The sequence below is a fragment of the Pithys albifrons genome, chromosome 12 (assembly GCF_047495875.1).
Source record: "Pithys albifrons albifrons isolate INPA30051 chromosome 12, PitAlb_v1, whole genome shotgun sequence".
Lineage (NCBI taxonomy): Eukaryota > Metazoa > Chordata > Aves > Passeriformes > Thamnophilidae > Pithys > Pithys albifrons.
Genome location: NC_092469.1, coordinates 4,353,722 through 4,368,353, shown reverse-complemented (window position 1 = coordinate 4,368,353; position 14,632 = coordinate 4,353,722). Strand labels below are relative to the sequence as shown.

Genomic DNA, 14,632 nt, shown 5'->3' with positions numbered 1-14,632 from the left:
TGACATTACGACTTTTAAGTTTGTATTGCATTTCTACAAAGCCTGAAATAATATATGTAAGAATAAATAGAAAAATAAAGTTATTAGCAATGTATTGCAACTATCTACATGCAATTTTAATGCATGGTAATGTTTAAATTCTTTTTTTGTGATGCAGCGTGCTAACCTCACTTAAAATGGTTCCTTATCACTAGTGAACTCTTTCCTATTTTTATTAAAACTGATCTTCCAACTCTGTAACACTTTTTTGCAGTCCTGATCCCAGTCATGGTTATTTCTGCATTACTTTGCAACTCAAAGTACCATAAGTGTAGGCTTATCATAGGACAATTTTAACTTTGCCTTTTCAGCTTTACTGCCAGGACCTGCATTTGACTCTCCAGACAGACAAAGATCTACCTGAAATTTTCTTTCATTAGAAAAAGACAATTCTAGTAGAGAAGCCAATAAAATAGAGACAAATTGCGAGAGACTGGAGGAACACTGTGCTCAGTTTTATATTGCTGCAGTTCAAACACTGACTTGAGCACTGATTTATCCTTGTCTGCACTACTTCAGTGACAATTTTGTAGCTTTGTTTTGAGAAAACAGCCCTTCACTGGAAAAGGCTGGGTACAGACTGGGGAGCAGTGAGTGAGGCACTTTCCTTACCCATCATTACAGAAGTTCTGTTCTAGGAGTACAGGAAAATAATTTAACTGTGCTGGAGGACAAGCAAGTGCACAGTTATAGCCAGCAAACCACAAGTGCTCTGGCTTTAGTAAGTAGAATTATGCCAAAACAAAGGTGCAACAGGGAAAGGCATGAGCTTTGTGGCTAACTTAGAGTTACTATAACAGTACATTCAAATATTTATTTTTTCCCCCTTTAACTGACAAAAAACATTTCTGGCAACTTTCTGTTGTGTGCAAAAATGTGCAAGGAGCACATAAATATGTACATAGACAAATATATTTCTGCCTCCCTTCCCTTTCCTCTCCTGTCAGCTGTGGCATCTCTACTCTCAGAGGTAGGTGAAGGCAACAAAAATGCATCTGGCAACATTATACATCAACAGTTTTTAATACATTCTGTCACATCACCAGCAGCTGTACTTGCCACTGCAATTATATCAGAACCCAAAATAGAACACTCAGAAAGTGAACTGGAATAGACTGTTCAATATATTTAGTGGCTGTACAGAAGGTTTCATAAACAGCTCAAATGCAACCACCCTTATGGTAATTCAAACTTGATTTAAACTTAGATATAAGTTGAACTGCAAGTGTAAATAGACTGGAAGTGCACAATTGCTCCTTTCCTGCACATGTCACATTGGAGTTTAAACTTTGATGAACAATCCAAATTAGGCTTTTGCTACCATATCTCTTTCTCATATCTATTTCATCACTGACATATATTTAGTTTTTTTGACTTTTCCATCCTGACTGAATAATATGATTTCTTCTGAAATCTGAACATATAAATAAGCATAAGAAAAAAACCAATAAAGTTATGGAGATACTAAAATTTTTACAGGAGTGAATAATTTTTGAATGACAAATTCAGAACCTAACCTTGATGATTATTCTGGACTGGTTACTGTTGCAGTAATTTTATTTGTTTAAAACACAGAATAGATTGTGGGATCAGTGCCACCTCATCCATGCTGGCAGCCAAATATTTAATAACCATCTGCAAAGTTCACACAAAGATTCATGTTCAGGAGTGACATCTGCCATCAGATCAAGAGCATAAGAGGTAATGGTAAGATAAAGAATATCATGGTTTAATGAAAGTTTTCTGTAAGTGCTTAAACAAAAGCCTCTTTTACCAGCTGACTCTTAATCATCTCATTTATTGTTTTATTCCACAATGAAATGGGAATACTTTTCCCCATCTCTTAAACCACCTGAAATTTGACAGGAATACCTAGATAAATATAGTCAGAAAACACTGTACAACAGAGCTTTCTGATTTTAGGGAAGCTTACTGAGTCCTGGGAAAAGTTATCCTCACTAGAATTTAATATATTCTAGAAAACTTAACTGCTCAAGACCTGCAATCCAGCCTGAGCCAAACAGAAATCCCCTCTGAGCTGGAGGAACTTCAGTGCCAACGGCAACACCACTGTCTGCCCAGAAGGGCACATCTCAATGATCTCCTTTGCAGGGGTTAGAGAGAATTCTCATTTCTCAAATGACACAGTTTTGACACCGTTTTACTAAACAAAAAGGGGTGCTAGAAGTCAAGTCATCTGCTGTAACAATACAATCCTGGCAGAGGGAGGTTGTCACATACTGCTATATAGGTTGTCATTTCACACTGCTAAAGGAAAATAACTTCTAACTCTATTGTCAGGTAACCTCCTTTGGAGAACAGTGAATTTAATGCCTAACACCCACATGAGACACAGGAATAGTTGGATTAACAAGCCTAGTGTCATGCTGTCAGCTGCTGTTTATTCAAATAAAATGTCACAATCTAGAAATAAATTACAAAGTTTAAAAACAGTGAATTGTTGCAACACACAGTGTTTCACCTGCAGGACAAAAGTTACATCTCATTTACACTGCATTACTTTCTAAATGTCTGTGCATATTCTTGAATCTTTACCTTATCATTTAGGTGGGATATGAGATGTTCTTCCCTATTTCTGTACATTTGTCCTTCAACGTATGTGCCTTCTGACAAATCTGCTTCATTTTCTTTAAAAACACTATAAACTTTGAATCCACATCTTGCTATGTTTACCTCACCTTGTGGAGTGTTGTGTGAATTTCTTTGTCAACCTCTTTTTTTCCATTAAATCAAAGAAGAAATAATCTTTTAATTATTTCCTTTTTTTTTTCTTTTTTAATATAATGAAAACTCGAACTCCATTTCTCCATCACCCCATTCCTCCTTAGATACCTTAAACACAATTACAATTTACATGACTTTCCATTAAGTTCTGGTTTGCTGTCTTGCTTTTTCCCAACTGTCATAAAAAAGTAAGAACTAAACAGAGATCATAACTGAGATAAGGTAAGAAGAAATGGGTTTATTGTTTTAACTGTTTCTTCTAAATTATACCTGGGAGCAGCTGCAATATAGTTCAATAACTGGATTGGAATTCAGGTTGGATTATACTTTTCCCTACTAACAGAGGTGAACTTATGAAGTGCTGAGCTCCAGCACACAGAGTGGAAACACTGAGAGTTTAAAAACAGCATTTTTATTTAAAGCTTTAATTTAAAGCCTATACTTTAATAAAATCTGTCCATATAGAGAGTGATGTACCACAGAACGTGATCAGAGGTTGATCTTCAGTTAATGTTATGGGCTGTTTGCATGAACATAGAGGTATAGATTTGGGGAATGACGATGACAGGGAGAAACTCAAGCCCAGTCTCACACACCAATACACACAACATGCAAACCTGGTGTCACTCACCTGTCCAGGCTTCCCATTCTCACACAGAAAGGCTTCGTGCTCTGACGCAAACTCAGGGGCGTTGTCATTCACATCAAGCACTTTGATAGCCACAGGCACCCGGGACACTTGGCTGTGGTTTCCTAAGGAAAGAAATCAAAGTATGAAAGGTTTAATTTAAAATTAAATTGAAATTAAATACATACAGAAATGCTTAAACAGCAACTGTGCTCTTTCTGTCTCGTGTGCTTGCCTAATTGGGCTGCCTTACACCTAATGGATCGTGGAGTTGGGGTGGGAGATAGAGAGGGATGGTCAGTGTTTCATGGATGAAAAGAATAAATAGATCCCTCCTGCAAACAGCACTTGTTGGAGATTAGCTCAATGAAGACCTTTCTTGGGCTAAATTGGTAAGATTTCTCTTTGATGAAGTTTGTATTGTTTTATTGATGAAGTCCATTGTACATGGAAAAGGGGGGGCTGCAAGCAGCAGAGATTTATTTTTTTGTGTATCTTTGGCAGAGAACAGAGCATTGTACTCTATTAATTGTTCTGACTGCACATCTATTATTTCTTCATTGCAAATAGAGTTAATGTGGTGACCCACATTGTGAGGAAGATGGATGGTAGACTGACACAGGCAGAACTGGATAGCAATTTGGACTATTAAAGCACATGTTCATCTACCACTGACCAAACCCATGACCTGTGAACTTCTTTCCTCCCCGATGTTACGACTTATTATTTACAAAATAGAGCTATTTTGCATAAAATTGCTTTCCCATCTAAAGAAGAGAATGAGCTATAAGGCAAGAAAAGCTAACCCACCAGTTTGCATTTTACTTTGAATGGATTTCGGAGTCACTTGCTAATGTCTTTCCCTAAATTCAGTATTGCTAATTTATTTAGAGACTTTACAAATATTTTAGATTGTATTTCCCCATAGAGCAAAAACATGAACTCAGTTTAAACTAGGTGATCTGAAGAGCTTGAAAAACAGTTTCATAGCACATACACACCTCTAGAAGTAACTCAGCACTAGTTTCAAAGTCCATCTCTTAGTGGGTATTACTCTACAATGACAGTATTCTACCTTGTTTGTGTCACCAGCAATGTCAGATCTCCCTCTGCCTGGTATCCAATGCACCTCTCATGACAAATGTCTACAAACTACATCAAGATCAGGCTCCACCAGTCTGAAGGAAGCAACTGGTGGGAACTCTACAAGTGGCAGAGATAAATAATGGAAGAATCACAACATACACTGTATTTTTTGTGGCTTCCATCAAGGTTAATTGTGTTATGGGCTAATCAAACCCTACATCTTACAGCCTGCTTTTTTCTTGTGTGCCAAAGTAGCCATAATTTGTGAGGCTCCACCTATAAATGTGCAAATTTCAGCTGCTCAATTGACATTACTTTGAAATAGCTAAAAAATAACAATTTCAAAAGACACAAGCCCTAATATAATAGTGCTATAAAGAAAGGCTCTGTATTTGCTGGATAGCCTGAAATATTAAAATTCCACCAGTACAGAATATGGGAAATTACCACAAATCAGATTTTAAATGCTTCCCATTTGAAGGACACAAAAGTTTTTGTTTGGAAAGAAAGGCATTACAGAAGAAAAAGAAAACCCCATTAAATGTTGTAAGATCAATATCTATGTCCATTTTGCATCCTATGATCTTACTTATTGACATGTGAGATGAAACTTATGCCATGAAATAATAATGTATTTGAAACCAAATAAAACATAATATGCAAATTATGAATCCCAAACATTTTAAACATATTTTTTAATCTTTGCTTGATAAAAATACAGACAACGAATCTCGAGCTTATCAGAATTCTCTGCACCAGTGTCATATTTAAACACTAAAGATTTACTTTTATCCAAATTAATGAAATGATGGCAGTTCAAATTTTAAAGACATTACAGAGAAATGTAATTAATTAGATAAGCTTCTAAAGAAATTATTCATGTCCCTTGTGACTTCCCCCAAAATGTTTGTCTTTCATCAGAAATACAAACATTAAATTTAAAGATATTATAATTAGAAACTTGATGAGAATTCATTTAAAAAATTAATTTACTAAACACAAGAGAGACCCAACTGGTTTGGAGATCTCCAAACAAGGGGATATCTGCTGTCTTTTAGGGTTCTTGTGAATGGCATGAAATTTGCTGTTGAGAAAGAGAGAGAGGCGGAGAGGGAATTTTATCTCCAGCTTGTACTGCCCACCACACTGAGGATGTTGAATTCTTTTGTCCTTCCAAACTTTTCAAGGAAATTTCACTTTATGCTGTGTTTACCCTCCAACACATCACTGACTCCTCACTAAGCACATCCAGGTTGGAAACACTGACCAGATAAAACAGTCCCATCTGTTCGTTTTCATACTTTCAGTTTTAATTACTGGGTGGGTTTTTTGTTTGTTTTAGTATTTTCTCCCAATAAACTTCCCAGTCAATAGAACTAAGGGAGATTGAGCCTTCTTGCATGTAGACAGTAAGACTGATTGATTAAGTTCCAATCAGATATTTAATGGAAAATCATAGAAAAGTTTAAAGGGAAAGGCTCTCTAAGGCAATAACAGATATTTAATAGCTCTATTCTCATGCAGTTTGAAAATACCCACCTTGAATCTTGCAATACAAGAGGAGCATCTCCACAGAAACAAGGAAAGGAGAACTCCATGTAAAAATAACCAGTGGGACTTGCTAGTGATAATAAATAAACTTCCAAAAATAATGAAAAACACAGCTGATTTAGAAATGCATATTGAATAGTCTATACAAGGATTATAAGCACCTAAAAAGCCCTTCTGCTTTTCCTCCCTGTTCTCAAGATTCTAATGGAACACTAAAAGTCAGAACTACAAATCTGGCTGGTACTGCTACAATACCCACTCAAACCTACTGGGGATTTAAAAAGGCTGCTGAGTTTGATGCCAAAATGATGAGACAGGTGAGATAACCAAAGTCAAATTAAAAAAAATAAAAAAAAAATAGAGAAACAAAACCCAAACAAAAACCAAAACAAAATAAACAAACAAAATCCAACCAAACAACACTCCCTCCCAAAAAACCCGGATAAAACAAAACAAAAAAAAAACCATAACAAAACATTACCAAGCCTTTTAGCATTACCAAGCCTGAGCTTTTGGAGGCTACAGACCCACGTTTTATCACTTGTTAATGTGATCAATACTTTTCTTTCTTCCTGGAACACCCCCTGCACATCTGAGATGTGCCTGTTTCACTGGAACCTTGTATTGCAAAGCACTGAGTGTTGTCAACACTGTTACTGCAGGCGACAAGTCCTACCAGGAGTAACTGGAGCTTGTAAATAAAATTTTTGGTCTCGTGCCATAACTAACAGAACATAATGCAGCTTTTCAGCTCCCATAAACATTTAAACACTTCATAAACATACTTAAAACACTTTCCCCTGTCTTTCCTTGACAGGTACACATACAAGTGGTCTTTAAGAAAGAGAATTATTGCTGCCCAAAATGAAGTTTATAATTTGTTAAACCCAAAGGAATTCAGTTTAATCCAGTTTTTCTTTATTTAATTAAATCATCCAAAATCACTTCAGGATTCTCTTTTAAAAGTCATTAGTGGGCTTGCATTTTAAGTAAAATTAAGTATTTGAACAGAAAGTAGATTCCGAGAAAATAACACATCTTTCATTATTATTATCGTCACCACATGGCTCAGAAATGGCTATTTCATGCTTTTCTGATTCAGTGAAATTTCTACTATATTAATATTTTAAATTAGAAGCAGAGGAAGTCCTAGTTCTAACAAAGAAATCAAAACAAAATATGAATCACTGACTTAATAAAAACAACAGCACTTGGTTTACATCCTCTCTATTTCAAACTTATTAAGCTGTATTTTAACAGATCCATTCCCCATGACTTTAGCCAAGTTTTATCTGATGACTTTATTAAGATAATCCACACGCAGGACAAGTTTATTTCTCCTCTTAGAGTTTATGTTGTTGTTTTCTTTGGGCAATCCTTTACCTCTGGAACACCACAGCTTATAACAATCTTTCTGTCATATAAAACTGACAAATCTGACTTCGAGAATCCTGAGAAACACAGATGCTATTGTGGAACTGAAGTTTTATTTATGTTGAAGCTTAACTCTAGAAATCAGATACTGCAGCAAATCCTGTGCTCATTTGTCTGAAGCACTGGGTAATGATCTGAGTCAAGAGAGACTGAGTGTCTCAAACTGACTCCAGAATTGTCAGGGAGGCATCAGCTATTGCCAGTGTTTCTGTTAAAAATACCAGACCACAGGCTAGTTCTGAATTAGGGCAAAATTCAACAACCAAACTAAAAACCCAGACAGGATTGTTCACCATGAAGATTTAGATTCCCTCTTGAAATCATTGTATTCTTAAAGGATGAGCCTATACTAAGTTGTGGAGTATCTAAATAGCAACATAAACATACCAGTACATAGTGGAAAGGTTCCTGTGCAAGTTGCTAAGACAAGAAACCAACAACTGCTTCAAAATTAATATTCTATTTCTATTTCTCTCAGCACACTGGAACACTGTAGAGGAGCAGATTGTGGCGATTTCTGTGTGTACATGTGCGTGGGAGGGGCGCGGAAAGGAAAAGATGGGAAACATATTTCTTGGGTTTGTTCCTTAAGTCACTCCTTGGGAGACAAACAATGGCAGATTTGAAAACTTTTGTCTCCTTTCCATAACTCCCTGGGTTTATTTTATTATGGGCCCCAGAAGAATGAACAACTCAAGAGCAAAGCTACATTTTGTTCTATTTTTATTTCCTCACTGATAGACTGTCACAAGTTTAACCAAGGAGATGCTTGTTCTCATCCACCTCTTTCATTTTTGTCCACTTTTCTACCTCTCCTGGCCATGGAGCAGTGTCAGCCTCTTGCACAAGAGATGCTTCCAGGAGGACCATACGTACCCTGGAACCAGGGGGAGCGCGGGGCGTGCACTTCCACTGCATAGCCTGGAAAGGAGGACAAGAAGGAGGGCAAACTGAGGACACTCTACTTTGGCAAGGCCTTGATTCAAAGCTGACTTTGTAGTTAAGAGGTTCCCAAAGTTCAGCAGCTCCATCTGTAAGGAGGTGACTCAGGCAGGCCACACAGACCTGCGTTTAATCCATCTATACAAGAGATATCACTTGGGACTGAAGGACACAATACACCTTCAGGCTGCTGATAATGCCAAAACAAAAAATACAGAGCCAAACTTCTGTGATACATGCACAGGCCAAGCCAGAAAATATTAAATAAATAAACCACATTCTTCAAGCCCTGTTCAGGCAAAGTTTTCACTCACTTTCTTTCCTGTGGGGTTTTCTTTTATTTGCACAGTAGTGCACGTAGGACATTAAAATTGCTTCATGCAGCCCAGAACCCAAAAGATTTTGAATCAATTACCTAAAATTTGCAGAAAAACAAAATATATCTGCAAAAAGACTAAATGAATAATATTTTTTTATCAGTGATGTTCCACCTAACCCTGCACTCAGTTCTTTTTTTGCCATTGTAGTAGCAATATTGCATTATTTCCTACATTTGAAATAATTTAAGATTTAAAATGTAAATATAATTTAAAGCAGAGACTTTAACTGGATCCTTTGTTAACTTCAAAGGATCAACACTGATTTATAAAAGTTGATAATACAACTAAATTTTAAAAAGGGAATATATTCCTTTCATAGAGGCACAATACATGCTGATGGAATCAGTTAACCCTCATTTTGTTTATCCAAGGTCAGCCTGTAATTTGACATTCAAATGCAACCTCTTTGTTCTTCTTCATACCATGAAGCTGTGCAGTTATTCAGCAGTTTCACAGTTACTCTGTAATTACCTCTGTGAATTGTGAGATCCATTTGCAAATCTGGGAAAGATTTGCAATTTTTGTCAGAACTATCTTATTTTGTTTGGTGTATTTGCATGATATTGCCTTGTCTGAATGCACAGACAGACCAAAATGGCTTGAAAAGGAAAAAATAGATCAGAAAAGCAAAACATTCCCTCAAATGTAATTCCCAGGTATGAAGAGGGTCTCTTGTACCATAACCCTGGTTGTCAGGGACAATCAAAAGACCCCCTTGTATTCAGATTTAGCCATGCATGGTAGGAGAAGTTCCCAGCTGCTGCAATGGGACTGAGAACATGGGGCCATGAAAAGTGAGATGGAAGTTTGTCCTTGAGGGAGCACAGGATGCTGAAAGTAGTTTATATCCACCTCAGGGCTAGAGGGGAATGGAAAGCCAAGGCAAACCCCAGCCCTTGTGCCACCCACCCTAAAATCCAACCACCGAGAAACTCAAGGCTTTCTGGTTATTCTAAATCACTTTGAATAGTGGTCTGCCTTTAATCACAATGTGCATGTTTGGAAAAATCCATCCTGGTGTCAATACTTCCTAGTTCTGGTCATCACTGGCTGAACATGAACCCTGGTGTGCCCAGGTGGGCAAAAAGGTCAGTGGCACCTGGGCTGTGCCAGCAATGGTGTGGCAGCAGGACCAGGACAGTGACTGTGCCCTGTGCTGGTACTGCTGAGGCACCTCCAGGGCTGTGCCCAGTTCTGGGCCCTTCAGACAACAAAACATTGAGGGGCTGGAGTGTGTGAAGGGCAGGCTGGGAAGGGACTGGAGCAGCAGGAGCTGCTGAGGGAGCTGGGAGGGCTCAGCCTGGAGAAAAGGAGGCTCAGGGGGCACCTTCTGGCTCTGCAATCCCTGCCAGGGGGGGGGGCTGGAGCGGGGGACGGGAAGGGTTGGGCTCTGCTCCAGGGCACAGGGACAGGAGCAGAGGGCACGGACTCAGGCTGGGCCAGGGCAGGGGCAGGGGGCACAGCAGCAGGAATTTCTCCATGCAAAGGGTGGTCAGGCATTGGAAGGGGCTGCCCAGGGAGGTTTGGAGTGCCCAGCCCTGGAGGTGCCCAAGGCAGGACTGGCCATGGAACTCAGTGCTCTGGGCTGGGGACAAGGTGGGCATTGGGCACAGGGTGGGCTCCAGGGACTGGGAGGGCTTTTCCAGCCTGAACAATTCTGTGATTCTAGTAACGCATGGGATAGGGACTAGAACAGAGAAATGGGGATATGAAAGCAGAGGAACAAAGGGATGGGATGAGACTTGAAAAGAGTTAAAAGGTGCATCCTAACCAAAAATTGTAGCATTTTTGCAATATTTGGGTAACAACTTGATACTTGTCTCCTGTCAGCAGCTCTGGATGCAAACGGTATGTCCTTAGAGACTGCTCTGCATGTGTAATTTTGACCACAGTGAGCTTTATATTCATAGCGACACATAATCAAGACATATGTGACACATCAATATGAGTAAACAAATACATAATTCAAAATAAAGTATTATTATAGCTCCTTGAGCGGGTTGTATTGGAAGCTGCTAAAGTTATGTCAGGTTTATGACAATGAAACAATTCTGGTCTATTCACAGATCCCAAGTAAATCCTTAAGGGAAAATGATAAAAGAAATGGATACTGCCAACATCCTTCCACCCACACATCTATCCAGAGACCAAACTGAAACAAATGCTGGCAGAAAACAACCTGTATTTGAGATAAAGCACTGTGTTATTGAGCCTCATTTGTATCTAATGAGGATACAAGTCAGGAGGAAGTTTGCAGTTATGTCACTTTCAGAAAATTAACTGTGCTACATATTGAAGTAGGGAATAATTACTGGTGCAGAAATTAAAAAAAAACAGCTAAAGTTTTAGCACTTATTAGTGGTGCACTTATCAACTACAAAGAATGGTAAGCTAGAAATGTTTGAAGCTTTAGAGTTAAATTTTTTGGCAAAAAATCAATGAAAATGAAAACCAAAGAAAACAGAAAGAAATGAAAACTGACTTCAAGAATAAGAAATAACAAAACATTTGCAATCTCTGGAAGCATCTGCAAGGAGGAAACATTACTCTATAGGCACATCATTTCTCCTCAATGCTGTTGAAAACACTTTGTTGTGGCAGCCACCAATAGGGAGGATAAAAGAGTAAGCAAAAAGGGAACCCCAGGAAAGCACAGGCAACCACATCTTTCTGATACCTTCATTACACACTAGAAATAATAACAGTGTGAGGAAATGCCAGTGGATCTTCACTTCTTGTGGATCACAGCACCACAAACCTCACTAGGATTCAAGATTTCCTGAGGCACTGCAATGCCTTAAACTGTTGTGAAGAAGTAACAGGTTTTAATATTTAAATATAACAATGAGAAAAAAAATCCAGACAATAATATGGTGCTCTTAAGTGACAGAAAAGGATTTGCCTTAAAAAATTAGCCGGTAAATAGGCAGGGAAGGAAAATGATGGAAGAAAAAGTTGTGAGACACAACAAAAGTACCAGGGCATGATTTGTTGCCTAACCAAGGGAGTTGTGCTGCCGTTAACCAGCCAGGAATCTGGCCCCCACTTCAGAGCAATTATATTATTAATATGCTAATATCTTATGCATATTAAAATGTCATAAAATATTGACTTAGATATGGATGGTCTTATTGTCAATTATAATTAGCTCTGAAATTTCTAATGGCAAACAGTAACAATAATAACAACAAGCAGTCTGATTGAGGACGATTTGTCTGGAATATTTTGGGATTTTTATTTTAAATGATTCCATAACTGAAGTAAAATAATTTGTAGCTCAAATGAAATCTGTCCCTTACTGGTAGACAAAACATCAAAATGCTATAATAAAAATTATTATTAAAGCAGAATTTATTATAGAAGTATTTAAATGTCATAAAACTTTTAGAGCTCATATTCCTTTCTGAGACTGATTTTCTTAATAGTGCAATTTAATTACTCTTATGTTTTCTTCACAGATAATATATTATTGGATATGCTGAATATGACTCAGGTTCTAGAAGTGTAGCATCAAACCTTTCTCCCTTCAGCAATAAGCAAAAAGATCTCCCTACACATGAGTATGCACCTTTAAAAAAAAAATCATCTCCTTTGTTTTCCAGCCAGAAAACAGTGTCATCCTTTGCTATCCAGCACCTTTACTGGAAGTTCAAATTATGCTATTCAGTCTTTATTCTAGACAGAAATATGCTTAAAGAACATTGTCTAAAGTTATACCCAGTTACAAACCTCTCTTCTGACCTGCTCTCATGTTTCAGCCTCACTGAAAAGCTGGGGGAGATTTTAGATAGTCACATTCCACTTAGCGCTGGAGAATTCAGCTTATCAAACAAGATGAATACTACCCAGTATTCCTAAGATTAATCTTATTTTCTTTAGAACTCCTAATGCAAATATTCCAAGTGCAGATGGCCAATTGGTAGTCGTTCAGGGTGAAGGTGCACTCATTTTGTTAAGGTAAGATCTGTTTTGTCAGCTTAGCCATGACCCCAGATTTCACTAAAGTAACTTAACAAACATGCTGGGCATGAATTAACCACACTCATTTCCACTTTCCTTGTATTCCTTACATGAATCCCTCTGGTTTGTGTCCCAGAAAGCCTTATTTCCTTCTAAAACACCACCTACTACCCTAACCTTTTGTGTTTTAAACTTTGAGCAGTGTTCTAATTCCAGTTTGCCTTCGTGAAATGAAGATTTGCAAGTCTAGAGTGGGGATGTCAACCCTTGCTTTATAATACCCAGAAACAAGAAATAAAATATTTTATGCTGTTCATGCAAATCTCCCTCCTTTTCCTCACCATAATGATGTTTATTACCTTCTCTGACATTATTTTTTGCACTGAATTACTCAGATGCTTTATTCACAGCTGCTTTACATGCTACCCTCTGAAACCAGATGTATTTAACTTCTACTCAGCATCCCATACCTCAATTTTAATGCTTAGTTATGAAATACTGAGGTCATTTTATACAGAGACTGTTTTGTAAATACCTTCCATTCCCATTCTATTTTCTCATTCTATGACCGCTCCCATGCCATTATCCATGTGGATCACCTCTCCTGCTATTCTTGACCTGTGAGAAATACCAACTGGAAACGTTGGGCTATGTTTGAACACACTTTCCTAGCTGACAACTGCAAACTGGCTTGGCATGATGCACCAGCCCTCCCCTGCCCAAAGGAAAACACTTGGTGACCCATTAGGAGCTCTGTGCAACTCTGGAGTTCTATGCAAATGAATAAAAACTACCTTAGTAAATTCTGCATTTCAGTGTAAAATTGATGGATTATCTAGTTTGAGTTCCACTAAGCCAGAGCAAAGAGGGTCAAGCAGAAAAGGTTAATATTCCTGAGCTTCTCCTGTTTAAACGTCCATAAAGGCTTATTTCCTTCTCTTCCTCAAACTTAATGAAATTTACTCAGCCCTAAATTAGACATAATTATAAGATGCACCAAACTCCATATTTGAGTTATTACTAACACTGTCTGTAGTAATTTTTACAATAAAAGGCTAAATAAAATTAAATAAATGAAAGCATGGGCAAAGGTATACATGGCATTAAAAAGGACATTGTAGCTGAAGGATTATTCTGAAGAACAGTTATGTCTCTCCCTTTTTAATTAGTGCCCTTGTATTTTTTTAAAGGAATACACAATATAGATAACTTTAGCAGAGCATGTGCAGGGTGATGATTCAATTATTGTATTTATATTCTTGGTAAACCATAAAGAGTCTTTCTGGCTTTATGCCCTTTCCCATTAGGTGACAAAATTGCCTCATACTTCTTCATTTCCAAAGAATGCCATTGGTATGGGTAATTACCTCTGTCAGACAGAGCCCACAGCTTTGTCCTTGAGACTCCTCTGCTCTGTGCCTGGAAAATATTTATTGTGGTCAAATTGCCATTTACACTTCAAACCTTGTCTAGATTTTCACCTAATGCTTTTACCAGTTATTCACAAGAACTTCTACTAGTTGTGGCAGTGCTGCCATTCCTGGGGCAGGGGCTGAGCCTGCCATGGGAATGCTGCTTGCTTGGCACCTGAACCTGAACCCCAGGAACCACTTGATGGAGCAGTCAGTCACAAAGAAAAGAATAGCTCTGTGTCTGCAGGGCCTGCAGAAGGGGCACAGAAATTCCATTAAAACCCTTCATTCAGAGGTTTAAAACTTGGCTGGAAGCATGGCCCTAGGTTAAGAGAAATGTCCTCTCCCAGGCAGTTCTGCAGTGGCTTTGGAATTTCCCAGGGACTGCTCTGTTGTATCTGTGATGCAGAATGTGAGAATCACAGAATCATGGAATGGTTTTGGTTAGAAGGGAC

General features: G+C 38.1%; 1 protein-coding gene across 2 annotated transcripts in view; it reads right to left on the bottom strand.

Annotated features, from left to right (window-relative positions):
- CDH8 (cadherin 8) overlaps positions 1-14,632 on the bottom strand; it is a 137,186-nt gene that overhangs the window by 31,969 nt on the left and 90,585 nt on the right. The window contains exons 8-9 of one of the 2 annotated variants that reach the window (XM_071567483.1): positions 8,360-8,404; positions 3,416-3,537 (exon numbers count right to left, since the gene is read on the bottom strand). In XM_071567483.1, coding sequence (XP_071423584.1) covers positions 3,416-3,537; positions 8,360-8,404 — 167 coding nt within the window. The remainder of the gene's footprint in view (positions 1-3,415; positions 3,538-8,359; positions 8,405-14,632) is intronic. The other variant, XM_071567480.1, reaches the window with a different exon arrangement.